Source organism: Oryzias latipes, chromosome 5 (genome assembly GCF_002234675.1).
Source record: "Oryzias latipes chromosome 5, ASM223467v1".
Taxonomy (NCBI): domain Eukaryota; kingdom Metazoa; phylum Chordata; class Actinopteri; order Beloniformes; family Adrianichthyidae; genus Oryzias; species Oryzias latipes.
The window spans coordinates 4097919-4118644 of NC_019863.2; the positions used below are offsets into that span (position 1 = coordinate 4097919).

Sequence of the window (20726 nt, forward strand, 5' to 3'; positions counted from 1 at the left end):
TAGCCAACTGTTGTTTTATTCATCATCCTTCATGACTGTGGTTACAGTGAAACCATCTCCAGGTGAATATGAGCTGCTTTTGTAAATGCATGTTACATTTATGCAGGTTTGGTTTTATGCAACAGTAACTACTTATTTGATTATAGTAATTTCATAGTGAGAGTACTTAGCTGCATCTCTGAAGTACAGTATTTCTAAAGGGGCGGATGTGAATAACTAAGAGTTGGTAAAGTGAAGCAACCATCCCTCTGAAGAGGCAGAGCCCCTTGGACAATTCATTTTTTTAACTTGTGTTATTCATTTTAAATGAATTAATTATTTCACAAGATCACAACATGATCATTTTGGTCAATAATCAAGTGTTTTTGCAGGTCTGCACAAAGAACTGACATGCACATGTAGATCTCCATGCTGGCCTTCCCCTCCAAACCAGGAGGGGAAACCAGGATTTTTGCTGTAAAATAATAAATTGTTTTTTTATAGTTCAGTGTTCAAATGCCTAATGTCAAGTGCTAATGGATGTTGAGTCAAGCAGATTAAGACATTATTTTTGTCACAAAAATGAATGTGAGTGCTTAAAATAAATTGAATTCGGTTCTGAGAAGGATGTGCCATGTCAGCGGGTAATAATCCTAACATGAAACAAACGGGGGAATACAAAACCGATGCAAACAAAAGCCTGAAATGACAGCAGGGCTGTCAATTCACATTTCTGTTACATAGTATGTTTAAACCAAACCAAAAAAATCACAAACAAACCTTCCCCTGAAATAAATATCTTCGCCTTGTTTTGAACTTCAACATAAAGCCATTCATTTAAAAACTTATTTCTTATGTAGGAAAGAAACACTCATTGAAATGGCGCCCCCTAAAGGCCACAAACAAAAGCCCTCAGTATTTTTACTTCAGGGATCATCTCATGATCATCCTCTGGTCTGTAAATTCTCAGTCTGCTTATCAAGACTTTGATGAATTTCTGAAATGATTTTATCATCCAGAGCAGAAAAAGTCAATAAAAAAAGTCCATTTGGTTTTAATGTTTTTAAGTTGATGACACTTTGCCCTTTTATCCAAGAGGCTTTCTCAATTCTAAAGGAAACAGGTAAAAGAAGTGTTTTTTATAGGTTCCTGGGAGGGAGGAGTTGGACTTGATAATGATGATGAAATAAAGACCTTAGTGGTCTGGGTCACATAGAACCGGGAGTCAATTAAAAACTCCTCGAGTCCAAACAGGACAAACCAGTTTCATCAGGTGTGTGCTTAATCAGGCAGTGGAGGCTAACAATCCATCTCCATGTCACTCCAGCTGAAGACAAACGTTCAGGACAATCCCGAGCTTGGCCTACAATGGACTCCCAGCTCAGTGTAACTCGAGATCACTCAGGTCTTTTTTTTAGCCACTTTGTCATCATCATTTCATTTTATTTAACCTTTATTTATCCAGGCAAGACAGATTAGGAACAATATTCCGCTGCTCCACACTAAAAAAACTGAATCTTGAGAAAGTGGAAAGACTTACAATCTTGCAAGAAATAGAAAAAAATCTCTCCTTAAAAAGTTTTTCAATAGCAAAACAATATTAGTTTATTAAAATGTTGAGTTTGAGTAGAATTTTTGTCTTGTAATGAGGATTCTTGGTACGACCATTTTTCTAATCCCACTGGTTGATGTTTTGCTTGTTTAAAGAAAATCTGCTGATGTTGGCAAAAAGTTTGGACTTATTTCTGAGGGGCTTCTGTTTGCAGTGCAAGAACCAATCAAATCTGTTCTCTCTAAAGTTTACTTTACAATGGAGAGAGCTTCTTGGCTAAGAGGCTAAGCATCTTCAACGACCAAATGGACTTTTTTGCTATTCAATGGATGTAATAGTGACCTGCTTTTTTCCTGACACTACTTTTGTTTTCCCTTGCTCATTTCTTTTATTGCCTGGAAATAAAAACATGCAGTTTGGTTCATTCAGAAGCTTCTTTGAGGCAACAGCGGTTCCTGTTGTCCACCATACAACCTGCACCTGCAGAAGCTGACTGAAGATGCTGAGTGCTCACATTCAGCCGCAAACCCGTGCCTCCAGGTTCCATCACACCAATCCTTCCAGACGGATGAGATCATCTTTTTTGTGTGTTTTTTTTTTTTTTTTGAGTGTTCTTCATCACTGACATAAAAAGGATTTTGGATACAGAGGTTAAAACGATGAGGAGTTAGAAAATAGGATTGTCGCTTTCCTGGAAAAGTGTCTTGTTGTCCTCAGCCAATAAAGTTCCTCCTGCTGGATTCGTACACGCCACCCTTTTGGGTTCCTACCCTTCGGAACAAATACACTCTCAAGACAACAAGATGCCAGAAAACAGAGGCTGTGTAAATGCTCTTGTTGGCCTTTTATAAATACAGTTGTTTTAGTTCCTAATTGTAATACAAGGTTAGTGGGACATTAACAGTTAAAGTGGTTTCTCATGCTTTTTGCTTGGAAAAGAGCATGAAGAATATTGTTAAAGTTGTTGTGAAAGCTGAAGCCGTCCTAGCGTTTGAAAGAACGGCTCTCCCAAAGTGTTTGTCACATATTTTCTCTGACCTGGGGGGGCAGAAGGCAGCTTCTTTGGCGACACAACAAGGACATGGGAGCTTCTGGATGCAGAAGAGACAGACAGCTAATTGTGAGTTAAACACTGGAAGCGGTTTTTGAAGAACAGCAGGCCGTTTTTTGTGCGCGTGGCGTCGGAGGAGGCGGGTGGATAACGGAACTTGGCGTACGTCTTCTCACTCTCAGACTGGCTGACCCAGGGCAGTTTGATTTTGGTTGCGTGATTGACGATGACATCATCACAAGAGCCCACGTGTAAAGATCCAAGGCCGTCAATAAAAAACTCTGAAAAATTAGAAGAAATAATCCAATGAACAGAATCAGTTACTGTGACAGAAACACACAACCAGTCAAAGGTTTCAGAACACTCCAAGGTTTCCAGCCATACGTGTGTTCAGTATTCAGATCACTGTGAAATGAAATGATAGAACAAAAAACAACTGAAGCTTTGAATCACTGTCTAGACCACGGTGTCAACTTTTGATTCATCAGAAAAGCCAGATTTGATAGGAATACCGGCTGAACACGGTCATTCTTTCCACAACCAAAAATGCAATATTCTTAAGAAATTTCTCCTGCAGAAAATCCCACTATTATTTTCTGCTTTCACTGCTCTTACCAGTTCATCCCAACCAGTTAAATGTGGCTCAGGTCTAGATATGCTGCTGATCTGACCTCTCCATGTCTTTAAAGTGCCACTCTGATCATCTTTTGATCTATTTTTAAAGCACTCCCAGTGGTCTTTTTTTCATTATAATTAGGATGTTTTTAGCCAAAATAAAAAAAAAGACCTGTTTTAGCTTCTAACGGCACCAGAGACAAACTGATCGGTTTCAACTCTCGACCTAAACCCCATGCTTGTGGTCTTTGTACAGACAATGTATGACAACTCAGAGCAATATTCAGCTCAGATTGGAGGAAACCGAAAGAAATTGCCCATAAAAAAGCTGCCTCACAGACAATCAGACCATTCAAAGACACAGCTGGCAGACAAAAACAGGCATCTGTGGATTGAGGACTGGAGATGGGGATGCCACCAACCTTGACTGGCAGGAAAACCTATCTAATGACCTTTTTTACACACTTAAGTGTTGCTCTTTTGATTAATATAAAAATATGTCTGCTTTGGAAGCAGAGAGAGAGTAGATGACGGCTAAGCTTTCTAGCCTGGTGCCATCTGAAATGCGTCTGAATCTCTCTCTTTGCAAAGGTCTGAACTTTCATGCAGACGCTTGTGTGATTCATTTCTTTTCCCACCACACATTAGATCTTTGGTGTCCTTAACCATCCGCATCTGCAAAAGGCCATTACGCAGCCTGCAGCAGCACCAAGAATTATTATGATCTAATCAGACTCACTAGCTGAGGCGGCTCTGCCCTTGGCATTCTCAAACTTCTCCGCTCCAGTGGCTGATTATGCATGCAAACATGCAGCCAGGTTGGACGGATACCTTGACCTTGACACCTACAGCTCAACCCCAACCCCCGTACAGGGCTGGAAGCTGGCAGTGCCTTTGGGAGCAGCAACAGAGCGAACAGGGGTGCTCCAAAACCTACCCCCCCATCTTATGCTCTGTTCTATATTGTGCTTTTTTCTGTACTAGTGATCATTTTAAATTCTTTTCGATTCTTGTTTTTGTAGAAAATCTGTAGTGTTTAGAGGATCTTAAAAGCTGAAAAGCATAACAGGTTTCATGCCGGGATTTCAATGTTTAACTTCTGACTTTTCCTTTCAGAGAACTGCTGGAAGCAGTCATTTAGTTGTTACCCTGAAAGAGCAGACTGCTTTTATTGCACTCACCCAGGTGTGCTACTCTGGCAAGACGTGGGTCGAATCCGACCTGCTGGACTTTCTCTGTTCGAGCCAAGAAGAAGTTAATGACCCCGTCGGTAACCACACAGTTAGGGAAGCCTTGGACGACGTGATAAAACCCCCTCCTCAAGTGTAAACAGTCCCCATCTTCTTCTCCTGGTTCAATGGAGATGGTCTGTCTGTAGGTGGCTGTGTATCCTGTGGCTTCTTGCACCGCACCACCCACCTGGACACACAAAAGCACACTCTCACACCTTTGCACTCACTTCTTCGGAGCTATGATTACTTCCTCAGGGAATCACCAGATCTAATGTGGTCCTTTCTAAAACATCCACAAGTTTCTCCAGCTTGGTTTTGGCTGTGAAGATGAAGTCATCGTCTACCCACAGCACATACTTTGTGGTAACCTGGGAAACGGCCAGATTTCGCCCAGCAAACCAACCCTGTGACAGAGAAGACCAAGGTTCCCCGTTCAGAGGCATCAGAGCAGTCGGCTGGGGGGAAGAACAGCCTCTTACCTTTCCAAAGGGCATGATGTAGTGTTCAATGTAAGGCCCAGAGATGGTTTGGGGATTTTCACTGTCATCGGCAATGATAATGGTGACTGTAGGATAGTACCTCCTTATGCTGTCAATAAGGTTTTGAAGCTTTTCATAGCGCAGAAAAGTCTTTGTGGCGATGGTCACGAGGGCGCTGACATTGTATTCTGTGGAGCACAACCAGACAGATGCATCAGAACTACAATGAAGCCATCTCTGAAGTGAACTGTGCAGACTAGAGGTTGTGTACCTCCTATAGAACCAGTGTTGTAAAGTTTTGGTGTGACACCGTGACGGATCTTGATGCTGAAAGCAGCTTCATGGCCCTCCGTCTTAAATTGCACTGAAAGACACAAAAACAAATGTGGTTAACAAAAACATGCCGCCATTTCTGTATGGTTTTTTTTAAGTCCCACTCCAATCATCTTTCATCTATTGTAAAAACATTTACAGTGATGCCGTTTATATGGAAGCGATTCTTTAGCATAATTAAAAATAAAAGTCAAAACCAGAAATGCTTATTTCATTTTCTTCTTCAACACTTCTTATTCTGTCACTTAGTTAAAATGATAATGAAAATGGTATTTGACATTTCATTTTCAAAAAGTTCTCTGGTAAATGTGTAGAAAAAATCATTTAGAAATGTCTAATTTGATCATTAAAATGGATTAACAGAAATGCTTTTTCATTTTCAAAATGTAACTGCATCAAATGACTCAAACTTAAAATGAAAAATCAATACTTCAAAATGCTTTTTCATTTTATACTTAAAAACCGCTTATTCTGTGTCATAATTAAAACGAAAATGCAAAGAAGGGATTGCATTTGCATTTTAACATCCACCCCGCGAACATTGTCTCAATATTCATTTCGAAAAAGCCTTTCCAGCGAGGAGGCGGGGCGATGACGTCACTGCTTTCTCCGTGTGTCCGGCTGGCTGCTAACAGACACACTAGGAGCAGTGGAGCTTTGTGTTAGCGGCAGAGAAGAGGGCTTTGTGGTGGTTGTGAACTTCTGATGATTTTACACAGCTTCTCTGTACTACGTAGCAGCATTTCTGCAACTTTTTGAAAATGAAATGTCAAATACCATTCTCATTATCATTTTAACTAAGTGACAGAATAAGCGGTGTTGAGGAAGGAAATGAAAAAGCAATTTGGTGGATTGCTTTTTCATTTTAATTTTGAGTCAAAAAATGCAGCTTCATTTTGAAAATGAAAAAGCATTTCTGGTTTTGACTTTTATTTTTAATTATGCTACAGAATCGCTTCCATAGTTTTAGTCAAAACTCAAAAACCTGTCTCTTTTTCGCAACTTCAACCCAACATTAACAGTGCAACAAAAATGGCAAGTGATATCAGAGCTATCCAGCCGTACAGTTTGGATCCAAAATCCAGCTCAGACGAGGAATACAAAGACGTTCACGGATCTATTTGTCTGACAGTGGATGAATCAGAATGGAGCGGAGCAGGAAGTTCGTAGACCGTCGATTGTAGTTTGTATGTCAGTCACATTTTTTTTCAAACAGAACTTTGTCAACTGATCCTGATTCACAACAATTTGAATATAAATTAAAAATATATAATATATAGCATATTTATAATAACATATAAATTTTCTTTATATATGTCCTCCATCAGCTACAAGATCATGTTAAAAAATATGACAGGAGTGGGTATTTAAAAATGTCATTTTCTGCAATTTGTCTGTTTTTACATTTGATCCATCCATTTATCTATTTATTTTCTGAACCAGCTGAATCTGTTTTGGGGTCACAGGGTTGCTGAAGCCTATCCCAGCTACTATTGCATGAAGGCGGGGTACACCTTGGACAAGATGGGAGTCTGTTGCAGGGCTACACAACCACACTCAGTCACATCTAATGACTGGTTAGACCAGGGTGCTCATTACATTGAGGCTGTGTGGGAGCCATTAAAAATAAGTGAAAAAAAATTAAAACATAGATCGATCTATGTTTTAATTTTTTGTCATGATCGATCATTAGTACAGACCAAAAGTTTGGACACACCTTCTTATTCAAAGAGTTTTTTTATTTTCATGACTATGAAAATTGTAGATTCACACTGAAGGCATCAAAAATATGAATTAAATCAAGTGTAATTATATAAATAACAAAAAAGTGTGAAACAACTGAAAATATGTCATATTCTAGGTTCTTCATAGTAGCTACCTCTTGCTTTGATTCCTGCTTTGTACACTCTTGGCATTCTCTTGATGAGCTTCCAGAGGTAGTCACCTGAAATGTTTTTCACTTCAGAGGTGTGCCCTGTCAGGTTTAATAAGTGGGATTTCTTGCCTTATAAATGGGGTTGGGACCATTAGTTGTGTTGTGCAGAAGTCAGGTGGATACACAGCTGATAGTCCTGCTGAATAGACTGTTAGAATTTGTATTATGGCAAGAAAAAAGTAGCTAAGTGCAGAAAAACGAGTGACCATCATTACTTTAAGAAATGAAGGTCAGTCAGTCCGAAAAATTGGGAAAACTTTGAAAGTGTCCCCAAGTGCAATCACAAAAACCATCAAGTGCTACAAAGAAACTGGCTCACATGCGGACCGTCCCAGGAAAAGAAGACCAAGAGTCTCCTCTGCTGTGGAGGATAAGTTCATCAGAGCCACCAGCCTCAGAAATGGCAGGTTAACAGCAGCTCAGATTAGAGAGCAGGAGAGAGTTCTAGCAGCAGACACTTCTCTACAACAACTGTTCAAAGGAGACTGTGTGAATCAGGCCTTCATCCTAGAATATCTGCTAGGAAACCACTGCTAAAGAAAGGCAACAAGCAGAAGAGACTTGTTTGGACTAAAGAACACAAGGAATGGACATTAGACCAGTGGAAATCTGGGCTTTGGTCTGATGAGTCCAAATTGGAGATTTTTGGCTCCAACCACCGTGTCTTTGTGTGACACAGAAAAGGTGAACCGATGGACTCTACATGCCTGGTTCCCACCGTGAAGCATGGAGGAGGAGGTGTGATGGTGTGGGGGTGTTTTGCTGGTGACACTGTTGGGGATTTATTCCATATTGAAGGCATACTGAACCAGCATGGCTACCACAGCATCTTGCAGCGGCATGCTATTCCATCCGGTTTGCGTTTAGTTGGACCATCATTTCTTTTTCAACAGGACAATGACCCCAAACACACCTCCAGGCTGTGTAAGGGCTATTTGACCAAGAAGGAGAGTGATGGGGGGCTGCGCCAGATGACCTGGCCTCCACAGTCACCGGACCTGAACCCAATGGAGATGGTTTGGGGTGAGCTGGACCGCAGAGTGAAGGCAAAAGGGCCAACAAGTGCTAAGCATCTCTGGGAACTCCTTCAAGACTGTTGGAAGACCATTTCAGGTGACTACCTCTGGAAGCTCATCAAGAGAATGCCAAGAGTGTGCAAAGCAGTAATCAAAGCAAAAGGTGGCTACTATGAAGAACCTACAATATGACATATTTTCAGTTGTTACACACTTTTTTGTTATGTATATAATTCCACTTGTTTGTACAAACGTTTCTTTGTTTCACACAAGAAACCTGGGAAAACATTTACCTCTGTGGACCAAAAAACAACAGCAGTAAGGCCGTTTCACGGCAAAGGGACAATCCATTATATTTTTAGGACCATAAGGCGCGTTTACATTTTTCTTTTTCTTAAAAACTGACAGTGCGCTTTATGTATGAATTCTGATTGGCCTCACTCACATGGAACCAATTTAATGTGAAATGGGGCAATCGTAAATATGTCAAAATGTTTTAGTACGCTACTCTCTTTGGTAAAACCCAAAGCTGCTGACCACAGGGCATCACAAAGTGAAACTGTTTTGACTGTGTTGTTGCACTCAATATGGCCATCCAATCTGATTTACTTTTTTTTCAAAAACTTTTTAAGAAATGAAAGGGAACATTGAGACTTAAAGAAAACAGCTTGCAGCCGTGCTAGCTTGAAGAGGTGAGTAGATGAGCCTATGCTGTCTGCCATCCTGATACTTACAGTAGATACCATTTTTCCAGTTCACATTTGCCACCAATCCCATCCGCCTCCTAATTAAATCTTTTTAAATAAACAGCCTGACACTCAGAGAACATATTTAAAATGGCATTGAGAAATCCTCCAAACACAATGAAACCCTTTCAGGGTTACAGGATTGCTGCAGCCCTGTAACAAAGTGGCATTTGTTACTTGTGTGTGTCAACTTCTGTCCACCTAATTTTACTTGTTTTTCTGCTCACCTGCTTCCTCACCAGGGCATGTTTGGACAAATGTTTGTTAAGCTGCTTGGCAGCCATTTTGAATGATCAGCTGAAACCATTTTAAAAGGGGTGTTTAGCTGTTAACCCCGCATCCCTTCGGTAATGATTTGAACCAATCGGGGCGAGGCTTCCATAAGCAGAGGGGTTTGCTTAGTAAGGGGGGAGTTTTAATTGAAAACACTTTGGACTGTGAAAAATAAAACTGTTGACTCCAAACAAACCAAGACCCAAACTGGTGACGTCAGCACAGCCGCTTCTGCTATTCTGTCACAAGTTGTGTCAGTAGTGGGATTTGAACCCACGCCTCTTGCTACTGTGGGGTTCACTGTGAGCGGGTGGCCAGTCTGTCGCAGGGCAACAGTAAAAACTGTCATGTGAATGAAACAGATTTTATAAATAAATGAAAACACATTTATGCAAGTCAAATTATCGCATCTCATTTTCCTTGCTTTATTACTGACTACTTCAAAGGTTGAGATTCCTACCTGTGTCTACAGTGCTGGGATGGAACAGCGTGTTTGTGTAGGTGACAAACTGCAGCTGTCGGTTCAGGTTGGGCAGCAGGCTGCTTGACAGACTCATGTGCATCTCACCGTCCCCTTTGATTTTCACTGCATCTACCTCTGCTGCCACATTAATGGTTCCCAGTGTGGCAGTGAGGCTCACCTGTGACAGGTGAACAGGAGAGTGGTGGAGGGAGTGGTCACAGACATCGAAAGGATGGAAACGAAAAAGCAGACATGCAAAAATGCTCACCGTGTAATGATCTCTGGGAGCGTCATGTAAGGCCAAACCTGCAACGTAGGACAGAAACACGGTGGGGCTGAACTAGAAATAATAATCTTGTTATAGACTGCAGTTCTGGTATTAACTCCACAAACACTTCTATTTAAAACATGACACTTGGAAAGATTTAGCAGTAATCCTGCACTAAACACTAACATTTAAAGACATTTCTCCAATATATTTTTAAAAAGAACAGGAACTGTCAAGATTCTTAAAATGTGTAATAGTAGTACCCAAGAAATACAGCATCATTCCCCAAGTTTCAATATTTATTGGATGTTTATTGCTGTAGATTGGTAGAGACTAAGGTGTTTTTTTTTACATCCTTTTATTTTAACAGGACATTTTCCTCTGATGGACAAATCTCACAAGTGAAAGGCTGTTCTCAACAGCAAATCTCACTTTTACTGACTCATTACTAGGATCCAATAAACATTTGATATGCTTTATTTTAGTGTCCAAAGTGACAGAACATGACTAAACTGAACTCAGTCACAACATTGGGAAACTAGATTAGGTTCCACTAACTTATATTCAGTTCAGTTATAAAGTTGTTTAGAGAACTAAACTTAACCAGTAAGGACACCAAATTCATTTTTGGAAAATAAATTGAGTTTGTTTTGGTCAAGTTCATTTGTCACTCCTGCTTCCTGTTTGCTTGTTGAACTCTTATCAGGTTCTAAACAAACACATTTAGAAATTTGAGTTTGTCCATCTTCTCAATTATTCTTGTAGTGGACTTAACTTTTCTTTCTTAAGACCCCTGGAATTATGTCCACTTGCAATAAAAATGAATTTGACCAAACTGCTTTTTCCTGAAACTAAAATGAGTATTGTGAAAGTTTACCTGGGATGATGGTCGTTTTCAGCGGCCGTACCTCCAGTCCTTGTGTTGGATATTGTAAAGGACTGTTGGCCTCTGCAATCAAGAGAACATCTGCAGGACTCTTAAGCCTAAAGAGCAGACATTGTATTAGAAACTTGTGGAAAATGAGGGTGCAGTGGTGTGCATCCACATCAGGAGTCCAGGTTTAGGCAAAAGTCATGCGACAGAAGTTACACAAGACAGAACAACAATGACATATATTTAAAGACCCACTCCAATGAAGATTGTATTTTTAACATGCTTTTAAGACATAGTTCTGGTGATTGAGGACATGTATAGATTAATGTAGTTTGAAATGGCTTTCCAAGGTTTTCTTTATTTAAATCATTATAAATCAAGGACAGATGAAAAAATGTTGTTTGAAAAAGATTGTATTTGTGACGTAGAAAATACAATGGGCGGGCCAGGAGCTTCCTGCTTTGCATTCTGACACATCCACTTGAAGACAAATACATACATCAATGTCTTTGTTTCCCTCGTCTGAGCTGGTATTTGGCTCCAAACTGTACGGCATATTGCTCAGCGTTTTTGTTGCACTGCTAATGTTAGGTTGGGGTTGTGAGGGGCTGTGAGCTAGCGGAAGAGACTGTGTAAACAATGTTCTCAGTAAAGGGGAGGGGATGGGGGGCGGGATGGGGGGCGGGATTGTTCTGCGCAAACGGTCCCATCCACACCAACTATTCCTGCTGCTCTGTAGAAACTCTGTCCTAGAAAAGGACACAGGTTTTTGATTTGATTTTTGATTTTTTTTAGTTTCACATCAGAAATCTTCAGTTTTTACTTTTGCCCCCTTTCTGGTGGGTAGGGGGTGGGATTTAAATGAAGGACCAATCAGAATGATGAGGCTTGAAACTGACAACACCATAGACACATAGCCATCCTTTAAATGTGATTCAAACTGTATTTTTCAATAGTAACCACTTTAATCTTTGAATAAGCCGCCTCAAACGTCAAACATTTGAAGCTAACATTTCCTACTGGTCATTGAATGCAGCATGTTGTGTGAACATCATGCTGCTCTTCAATATTAGTAAAAAATACATAAAAAGATATGCTACCAGTAACAGTTCTGCCTCCGTCACGATTGTCCAGGCTGTTTAAACAGCAGATAACGTCTTGATCACACAAATGTATGTTTTCCTCAACGGAGCTTCCTCCGACTGGATTATAGCTTCAAAAATAAAAGAATATCACGTAAACCCAATGCTGTAGGATCATACTTTGTTATCGCCCTCATGAGGAGATGTCAGGGGCTGCTGCAACCTCTTTTGCCGTTAATAACGTGTCTGTGATAACAGAGTTAATACAGTGTCGGTAAGTGGTGGCATCATTGTGCACCGAGGACTAAACTGCTGTCAAATGAAACAGAAGAAGAAGAAAAACATTTGTAGTCCTCTTGTAGTCCTGCAGGAAAGATGCAGCTTACCGTCTCTGAAAGCTCTCGTACTCTTTCGCCCGCCGTGTCTTCATTTCCCCCAAGTCTGAGGCATTAAAGGCAGTATGCAGAGGGTGCGCAGAGACCCGTGGGAACAAGAGTTGAACAAAAGGTAGGTTTATTCCTCCGCTTTCACCCTCACAAACACACCCATTACGAGGCAACAAGCTGAGGAGAACCAAAGACAAGATTTATGAAACGTCCAGTGTCAACAACAGAGTTAACATCTTTCTCACTGAAGGAAGGAAGCAACCCTTACCTTGCTACACTTGTTTTCACATGAAAAGGGATATTGCTTAACTGGTGGTCCAGCAGTGGAAGTCTATCTTCAACGTTCCTTTCTACAACAGGTGCCAGCTGCTGCCACACATCCACAGTGGTGTAAGCCCGAGCAGGCCAGGAATGGATGAGAGCCAGTACCAGTACCACAGACACCAGGATGGCCAACAGCACAGTCTTTTTCAGCGACCGCATCCTACACCTGCCAAGACCAGACATGTTGATATTTTCAGACACACTATGGGTGACAAACGACTGATACATGATGTCAAATGTTGTCTTCATTAAGTAAAGCGGTAACGCCGAGTCAGAATAACTTAAAAATGCAACCGAGATTGAAATCAACAGCAAAGAAGACAATAAGGCTACTCAGGTCTAGGTAGACTAAATGTTATTTACTTAAGATATAAAGTTTGGCTTAGATCATCCATCCATCTTTTTCCACTCATCCAGGACCGGGTCGTGGGGGCAGCAGTCTAAGCATAGATGTCCAGACTTCCCTCTCCCCAACCACTTCCTCCAGCTCCTCTGGACGGACCCTGAGATGTTCCCAGGCCAGCCGAGAGACGTAGTCTCTCCAGCGTGTCCAAGATCTTCCCCGGGTCCATCGCCCAGTGGGACATGCCCAGAACACCTCCCCAAGGAGTCTTCCAGGAGGCATCCGGACTAGATTCCCGAGCCACCTCAACTGGCTCCTCTTAAAGAGGAGGAGCGGCGGCTGTACTTCAAGTTCACTCTTTGGGTGACCGAGCTTCTCACCCCATCTCTGAGGGAGCACCCAGCCACCCTACGGAGGAAGCTCATTTCAGCTGCTTGTATTCTGGACCTCGTTCTTTGGGTCATGACCCAGAGCTCATGACCATAGGTGAGTATTGGAATGGAGATCGACCAGTAAATTGAGAGCTTTGCTTTTTGGCTCAGCTCTCTCTTCACCACAACGGACCAGTTAGATCATAAAAAAGAACAGCTATTAGAATTATTCAACCAAAGAAAATTTTTATACCTCATCCTCTAACTGTCCAACAATCTTTTTTTATTTCAATAAATGTTTTGGAGCTTGGTACATTTTCTCTGACATGAATCCTCTTTAAACTTGTATTTTTTGTTTGTCGTACATTTGTGACAACTTTTGAAAAGCACACGACCTCCTTATTGTTCACTCATGAGCCTTGACACAATTTATGCCTGAAAAATTACCAAATGTTCACTTTACTGAGAGTTAATTGGTTTGCCAAGGGGGTTCCAGCCCCTCTCACTCTTCAAAATATCAAAATAAGCTCCTTTATTTGTGATTATCACATCAATAATAGACTTATTTATTTATTTTTCTTTTTTATGTCACAGTTTACTTAACTAAATTAAACTGTCAGTACTTTCTCATAATTCCTCCATATAAAGAGGAGTTCTAGTCAAATTTAAACATGTGAATGAAGCGTTATGGAAAATATCTGATTAAAATATAACAAAAAAAGCTAATTATGACTTAAAGTTTCATTTGACTGTAACTAAAATTACATTTAGTAAAATTAAAATGTTTTAACTATACTGAAAATGTTTGCAGTGAGGTTTATTGCAGTATTTATCTTGTTTCCCAAAAGTAATAAAAAACTTTTAAACAATGTTTTTGCATGATTATTAAACAGCAAATAGAATAAAACTTGTTTTACACACATAATAATAGTTTCTAAAGACAATAATATTCCACCAGAACTCTGGATAATTCTGCAAGTGAATATTAGTGCAGCAAAGATGTAATTGATGTTGTCCAAGCAGACAGGTAAACTGACCCGTTTGAAGCAGCTTGTAGGCACACTCATGTTCATTTTTATCATGGCTGTGTGGGTCTAAGCAGGACTATATTGGATTTTTCTGTAAAAAAATCTGCAGATAATGTGCCCATACACCATCCAAGCCTATGCAGCTGTTGGATCTGAACACAAATAGCTTCTTGTGAAGATGAAACCATTTAAGTTCACTCTATGTTTTCTTTGCATGCACTGAGAGTGATCCATCACCGCCTGATACAGCAGCTGCCCTGCTGCCGACAGCAGGATGGTAAAAACAGAAAAGCATTATTGATTGCTGCCCGTACTGAACAAACATGTGGCAAAACAGAGATGCAGGTTATTTTCTATTAAGCCTAAATCCCATCTCAAGTCTCAGAGGGACGGGTCTGATTTAAATCCCAGTCTCTTAAAGATAGGTCTGACTTAATCTGGGTCATTTTTGAGGCATTTCAAAACCAAGTCTTCATGATCCCTGTTCTGACTTTCATCAATAAAACTACATAATTCAGCTTTACAAACTTTGTTTAGAGTTATTTATATAGAACTAAAAAAGCAAAGCAAACATGTTACTGGCATAAGCAAATAGTGTTTAGAGGAGGCTTTAAACAATTGTCATCAAGGATTTGGACACAAAACCAGAGGTTTTTTAAAGGGCCCTGTGGTTACAGTGTAGTGATTGCTTCTGTTTTCTGTTGCAGTAATTGGTTCACTTTAAATTAAAGGCCTTCATTATGCTGTGGGTAATCCAGTTATTGTGTCCATTTAACTTTTGTTTTGATGTGTTTTCAGACCTAACAAAGTACTTTCCACACAATAGAGGGTTAACCAGAGGAGACTGAAACATTTAGAGGATGTTAGAGGACTAACAGATTTTAGTCTGTTTGTGTAAATCAGAGGCTCACAGTTGTGGAAACTGACTGTTGTGAGCTTTTCTTGCAGGTTTGTGTGAGTCTTTCCTATTTTCTAACAGTGTTCTTAGTAGCCCTATAGAACAACTGATGAAAATTATCAGGATAGCTAATTCTGGTTCATTTACATTGAGGTTTATGCTAACATGTTGATAATGTGCACAGTCTTAATTCAAATAAATTGGTCTTTAAAAAAATACAATAAAAGGTTGGTTTAATCTCTTTGTGGCTTCTACAAGAACACAAACTATGACTCAGTTGGTGAAGTGCTGGATGTATAATGAGTCCTTGGGCAAGACCAAATATGTAGCCACAGGGGGGCCCAGATCTGGATCCCCCTGTGGCGGTCCCCAGCCAGGATAAAATACAGGGTTGTGTCAGGATGGGCACCCAACATAAAATTCTTTGCCAAACCACCTGTGTGATTTAGTGAAGGCTGATTTGCTGTGACAACCCCTGAAGGGATGTGCTGAAAGGTGAACAACAGAGAGGAAGTTTGCCCTTTCTGGGTGGGTGGAGTGCTCCTGCCCCTGGTGGACGAGTTTATGTATCTTGGGGTCTTGTTCACGAGGGAAGGACTTTTGGAGCATGAGATTGACAGACGGATTGGAGAAGAATCTGCCATTATGCGGTCGCTGTACCAGTCCGTTGTGGTGAAGAGAGAGCCAAGTCAGAAAGCAAAGCTCTCAATTTACTGGTCGATCTCCATTCCAATATTCACCTATGGTCATGAGCTCTGGGTCATGACCCAAAGAATGAGGTCCCGAATACAAGCGGCTCCAATGAGCATCCTCCGTGGGGTGTCTGGGTTCTCCCTCAGTAAAAGGGTAAGAAGTTTGGTCTGTCGTGGATAGGTCTAACTGGAATCGCTTCTCCTCCACATCGAGAGGAGCTAGTTGAGGTTGCTCGGGAATCACGTTCGAATGCCCCATGAACGCCTCCCTGGGGAGGTGTTACAGGCATGTCCCACTTTAGTGGTAACAATTAACCACAAGAGGCCTATCCCGGCCACTTGTGGGTGAAGGCAGGAGACACCCTGGACAGGTCGCCAGTCTGTCGCAGGGCCACAATCACACACCCATTCACTCTTACACTCACACCTAGGGACAATATAGAGTAACCAATTAACCTATGAAGCATAATCGTGGGAGTAATTCGGAGGTCCCGGGAAAGACCCAGGACTCGCTGGAGAAACTACGTCTCTCAGCTGGCCTGGGAACATCTCAGGGTCTCCCCAGAGGAGCTGGAGGAAGTGGCTGGGGCGAGGGAAGTCTGGCCATCTTTTCTTTAGACGACTGTTAATCAAACAGTAGAGCAAAAGTAAGAGAATATATTATCAAAAACATTGACTGTGTGTATTAAGACCCCAAGGCAAGAAGTAGTAGAAAAAAAAACTTTTTGTATTGATTTTGTCACGGTTGGGTAGTTGAAGGGTAATCTAATTACAGCTGGCAGCAATTGAATTAAATGAAAACCAGTGAAAACTGTTTAAACCATCAATATTTCAGAATGAGAGTGTGTGGGCAGGACATTTACCTCACTGGTTTCTTCCAGTCAGTGAAAAGAGAACTTCAGTTGGCACCAGCATCTCCAGAAACCATGTAGATGACTGCAGAAGGGAGCCAGCAGCCTCCTCATCTAAAAGCAAGAAGACACATACCTGAGCAAGGATTCATGGGATTCTGTACAATTACATAACACAAACATGCTACAGTAAGTCCAGTAGTGGCATGGAGGGTTCTACACTTCCCAGAGGGAAATCCTGCAGTATTTAGCGGTCCAAAATTAGTTTAACTGTATGAGTGTGGTTTAACAAGAGATGGGGGGGGGGGCTATGGGATTTTTGCAGACGATAAACATTTTGTGATCATTCCACACAGTCTCTCACTCTTGAAAGACTGTCACAACCTCACTGACTATGGCTATGTGCTATCCAGACACTGTACACGAAACAGACCAAGTACACGAAACAGAATATGATATAATACAACAAACAGAACAAAAGAACAGCAATAAGTAACACTATTAACAGATCAACTAAAACAAAACAAAAAATGAAAAGAAAAAGGAAACACTTCTCATGTCACAAGAACAGGCAGACAGCTGGTTCCAATTGCAGCAGATTCATTTCCTCTACTAAAAGTCCACAAAACTAAATCAGGGTCAGGCAGGCAGAGGTCAAAAAACGAGCGTGGGAGCATCAGAGAACTAACAAGAGTAGTCATGACCCAGGCGAGATTAGGGGCAGAGTCAGAAACAAGATCAGGAAATCTGTAGATCAGGTTCAGATGTAACGCTCGCTAATGCAGGCAGAGTGGCACAACAACACTTCGCACTGAGTGAGGCTCAGTGCAGTGTCTGAAAACAAGCCGAGGCCTTTTAGAAAAACAAGCTAATAAGCTTAAATAGATTACATTTGATTATGAACAGAAGAATCGTAAAGAAAAGCCTAAAAGGAGCAAAAAAATTTTAGTTTCAGATAGTTATCCACTACATTGTGGTACAAATTTGACTCTCAGCACTGGCAGAGTGACACAGGGGTCTTCTTGGAGTGTTGTTTTTCCTTCTTTCATGGCTGTCCCTGACACCCCTTGTAGGACATATGGATCATGGCCCAGTGACGTGCAGTCAGATGAGGCAAGTGAGGCACGACCTCACCTGTCATTGTGATAAAATAGAAAAAAGTACATTAAGTAAATATTATTTTCCCCTGATCCGTGTTAAAGATACATTTTCAGTTGACTCGACTCGTTTTCCACAGTTTCTGAGGTAAAAATCGCAGAATTTGAGTGTTGCGCAATCACCGACGGAGCGGAAACTCCAGGTGAGGCTGCGGAGCGCTTGGCCTCATGTCTGACTGCAGGACTCAATTTTACCAGAGAAGTGCAGTCAGAGTGACTCTGTAAGGGTGCAGAAAAGGCTGCTGATGAGCCTAGCCTCGCCAGCAGGGGGCAGACGTGAGCTGAAGGCTGCTTTGTAGCTACACTGATGCAGTAGAAACAGAAAAGACCGAGGACGTCTGTCTCCATTGAGAAGGAGAGGCTCATTATACCAGGGGTTATAAAAGTGCGGCCCTGGGGCCAATGGCGGCCCGCGGGAAGATTTTTTTGTGGTCCTGAATAAAAGAGAGCCAGAGCAGGATCCTTTGAGGAAAAACGTGTTGGCGAGGAGAAAAGGTGCTTTCAAGCTAAGTAAACAAATTAGGGACCGCAAAGCGTGTCACTGCGCATACCGTTCGCGTATGTTCAGTCTGCCATTGACAAACTTGGCTTCCGGCGAGGTTGCGTCGCTGTGCATTTTGGGATATCGATTACTTCAACTTTCATTCAGAAAAATAAAGTGTATTTACCGGACATTTTTATGAGCCAACCCCGGTTTTTTTTCTGATTTTGGGTCGATCTCCCAGCTTCGTGAAAGTTACAAGGTGAGTAAAATATCCAAAATCACACCCTAACATTAAGGAAACATCCGGAAACCCCCGGAATTCGATTCTAAAGACTCGATTCTCTATAGAAACGTCTAGAAGAATTATGTAAATGAGCGCGAAAATGAGCGATCACTTGCTAAAAGAGGCACATTATTTTCCTCACTTTACATTAAAACTACAAGGGCAAAGTTAAACTGATCACTGATTTTAGAAAGTTGTAAGAAAATACATAGAAAAAAATCTTTTTTTATTAAGGGTTACCTGTTAATGTAGATACAAATGTCTGTTATTTACAAATTTTGTGCTATTTAATTTAACAATGTGAAAGTACAGGCAGAATGTAATCCCATCTTCTATGATTGCACCATGGTTTATAAAAATGTATGTTTCGAAGCAAAAATACACCCAAAAAGTAATTATTTATGCAAAAACACAATGCCATTATTCACAGTTACTTCAGATCTAACTTATTAGTTACTTTTAATATTATTGACACTTTTCTGTGGCATGTTTTGTCGGGACTCAAGAATCAACAAGACTCTTTCAACTTCTCCCCGCCAGGTGTGTTAGTGGCTTCATCTTCTCAAAGATTTTAAGGTAATATTTAAAGAAGAAATAGCAAATATAAGAAAAATGTTGAAAGTTTTTTTTTTCTTGATTTGAGCCATTTTTGAATAAATGTTAGCTTTTTTCAGATGGCTTCATCAGGGCTGCATGTAGATCTGACTGAGGGAATCTTAGCAGCACTCAAGTCAGGGCAAGCTGTCAGAGCTCCAAGGCAGATCTTCAATAGGAACATTTTTCAGCTAAGCCAATTGAAAAAGAAAGGGTTGACATCTTCAAATAAGGATGCCCTCAAGTGGATGAGATGTTTAATCCCAAATTTTTCACCAGATATTACAGAGAAAAACTTGGACAGGCAGTGGAAGAGACTACTTAGTGAAAGAGAAGATTATGGGAAAAACATCAATCTTGATGAATGGAATTTGAGACCATACATCCCTCCAAATGTTCTTGGCCAGCGGTCAACAGAGAGTAATAGTTCTTTAGATGCTGTACCTAAACGGGATTATTTTATTCTTAACAATGTCAATAAGCAGTTAGCCAAAGAGGTTGCCCAGCTGAAAAAGGAGAGACAATCACCCAACAAAACCAAAAATGCTGAACGGCGGGAAAAACGACACAGTGAAAATATCAAGGAGTTGCGTTCAGAAAAAAAGCATCTTCAAACTCAAAATGAGTCATACGCACAGCTTTTACAATGACATACGATATTGTTCCAGTGCAACCCGAACAAGATCAGACATACAACAACAAATACACATACAGTTCGAGTTTTACTGAGGCAGCAGCAGCAAATGCCCACCTATGTTCTTAGGATGGGTAAAGATGGTTACAGTAGGTGGGTGGGGTGATTGGTGACAAAAAAAAGTCGTATCTCAACACTGTGATACAATGTGTAGATACAAGAAAAAAACTACACCGTTTGAACACAAAAAGCACATATTCTCACGACGACGCAGTACACAAGGATCAGTGGGAAGGGTGTGTTACACTCCGGTCGCAGCTGCCCAGGGCGCTCGCGTCTCCAGGAGTGCTCACTTGAGGGCGGGGGGTGAGTTCCGAGGAATGTCGAAGTCGGGGGGGGAGCAGCAGCATCGGCCTTCAGCACAACGGCGGTTTTCACACTCTGAGAGCGAATGATGTTTTGTTAGAGCCAAGGAGTCTCAGCTCCGGGGGGGGGGGGGGGGGTGGGGGGGGTGGTCCGATTAGTTTAGATTTTCCCTGCGCCAGCAGATTGTTTGCTCTGCTGGCTGTGTCTTTGACTGGTCTTACACTGAGAGGCAGATTTGATCCAAAATGTGGGCAATTTAGACCAGTCTAGCCTCAACGCGCTCCAGGTTGGTATCCATCTTCTGCACAAGTTCAAAGGTCGAGAGCATCCTGCTTAAGTGGGCGAGACAAGCACAGAGCTTTTGATCCACTTGTGAAAGTTTCGCGTACTGAGTCTCTCCTCCCCGAAGAATCCTA

At 41.2% G+C, this 20726-nt stretch overlaps 1 protein-coding gene across 2 annotated transcripts in view; it reads right to left on the reverse strand.

Annotated features, from left to right (window-relative positions):
* Nucleotides 1–20726, reverse strand: part of b4galnt1 (beta-1,4-N-acetyl-galactosaminyltransferase 1) — a 28709-nt gene continuing 7983 nt past the window's right edge. For both annotated transcript variants that reach the window (XM_011474677.3, XM_004068493.4), the window contains exons 2-12: nt 16805–16906; nt 12554–12775; nt 12286–12462; nt 10821–10927; nt 9944–9981; nt 9673–9853; nt 5180–5272; nt 4909–5096; nt 4693–4833; nt 4379–4616; nt 1–2863 (exon numbers count right to left, since the gene is read on the reverse strand). In XM_011474677.3, coding sequence (XP_011472979.1) covers nt 2646–2863; nt 4379–4616; nt 4693–4833; nt 4909–5096; nt 5180–5272; nt 9673–9853; nt 9944–9981; nt 10821–10927; nt 12286–12462; nt 12554–12768 — 1596 coding nt within the window. In that variant the 5' untranslated portion in view covers nt 12769–12775; nt 16805–16906 and the 3' untranslated portion in view covers nt 1–2645. The remainder of the gene's footprint in view (nt 2864–4378; nt 4617–4692; nt 4834–4908; nt 5097–5179; nt 5273–9672; nt 9854–9943; nt 9982–10820; nt 10928–12285; nt 12463–12553; nt 12776–16804; nt 16907–20726) is intronic.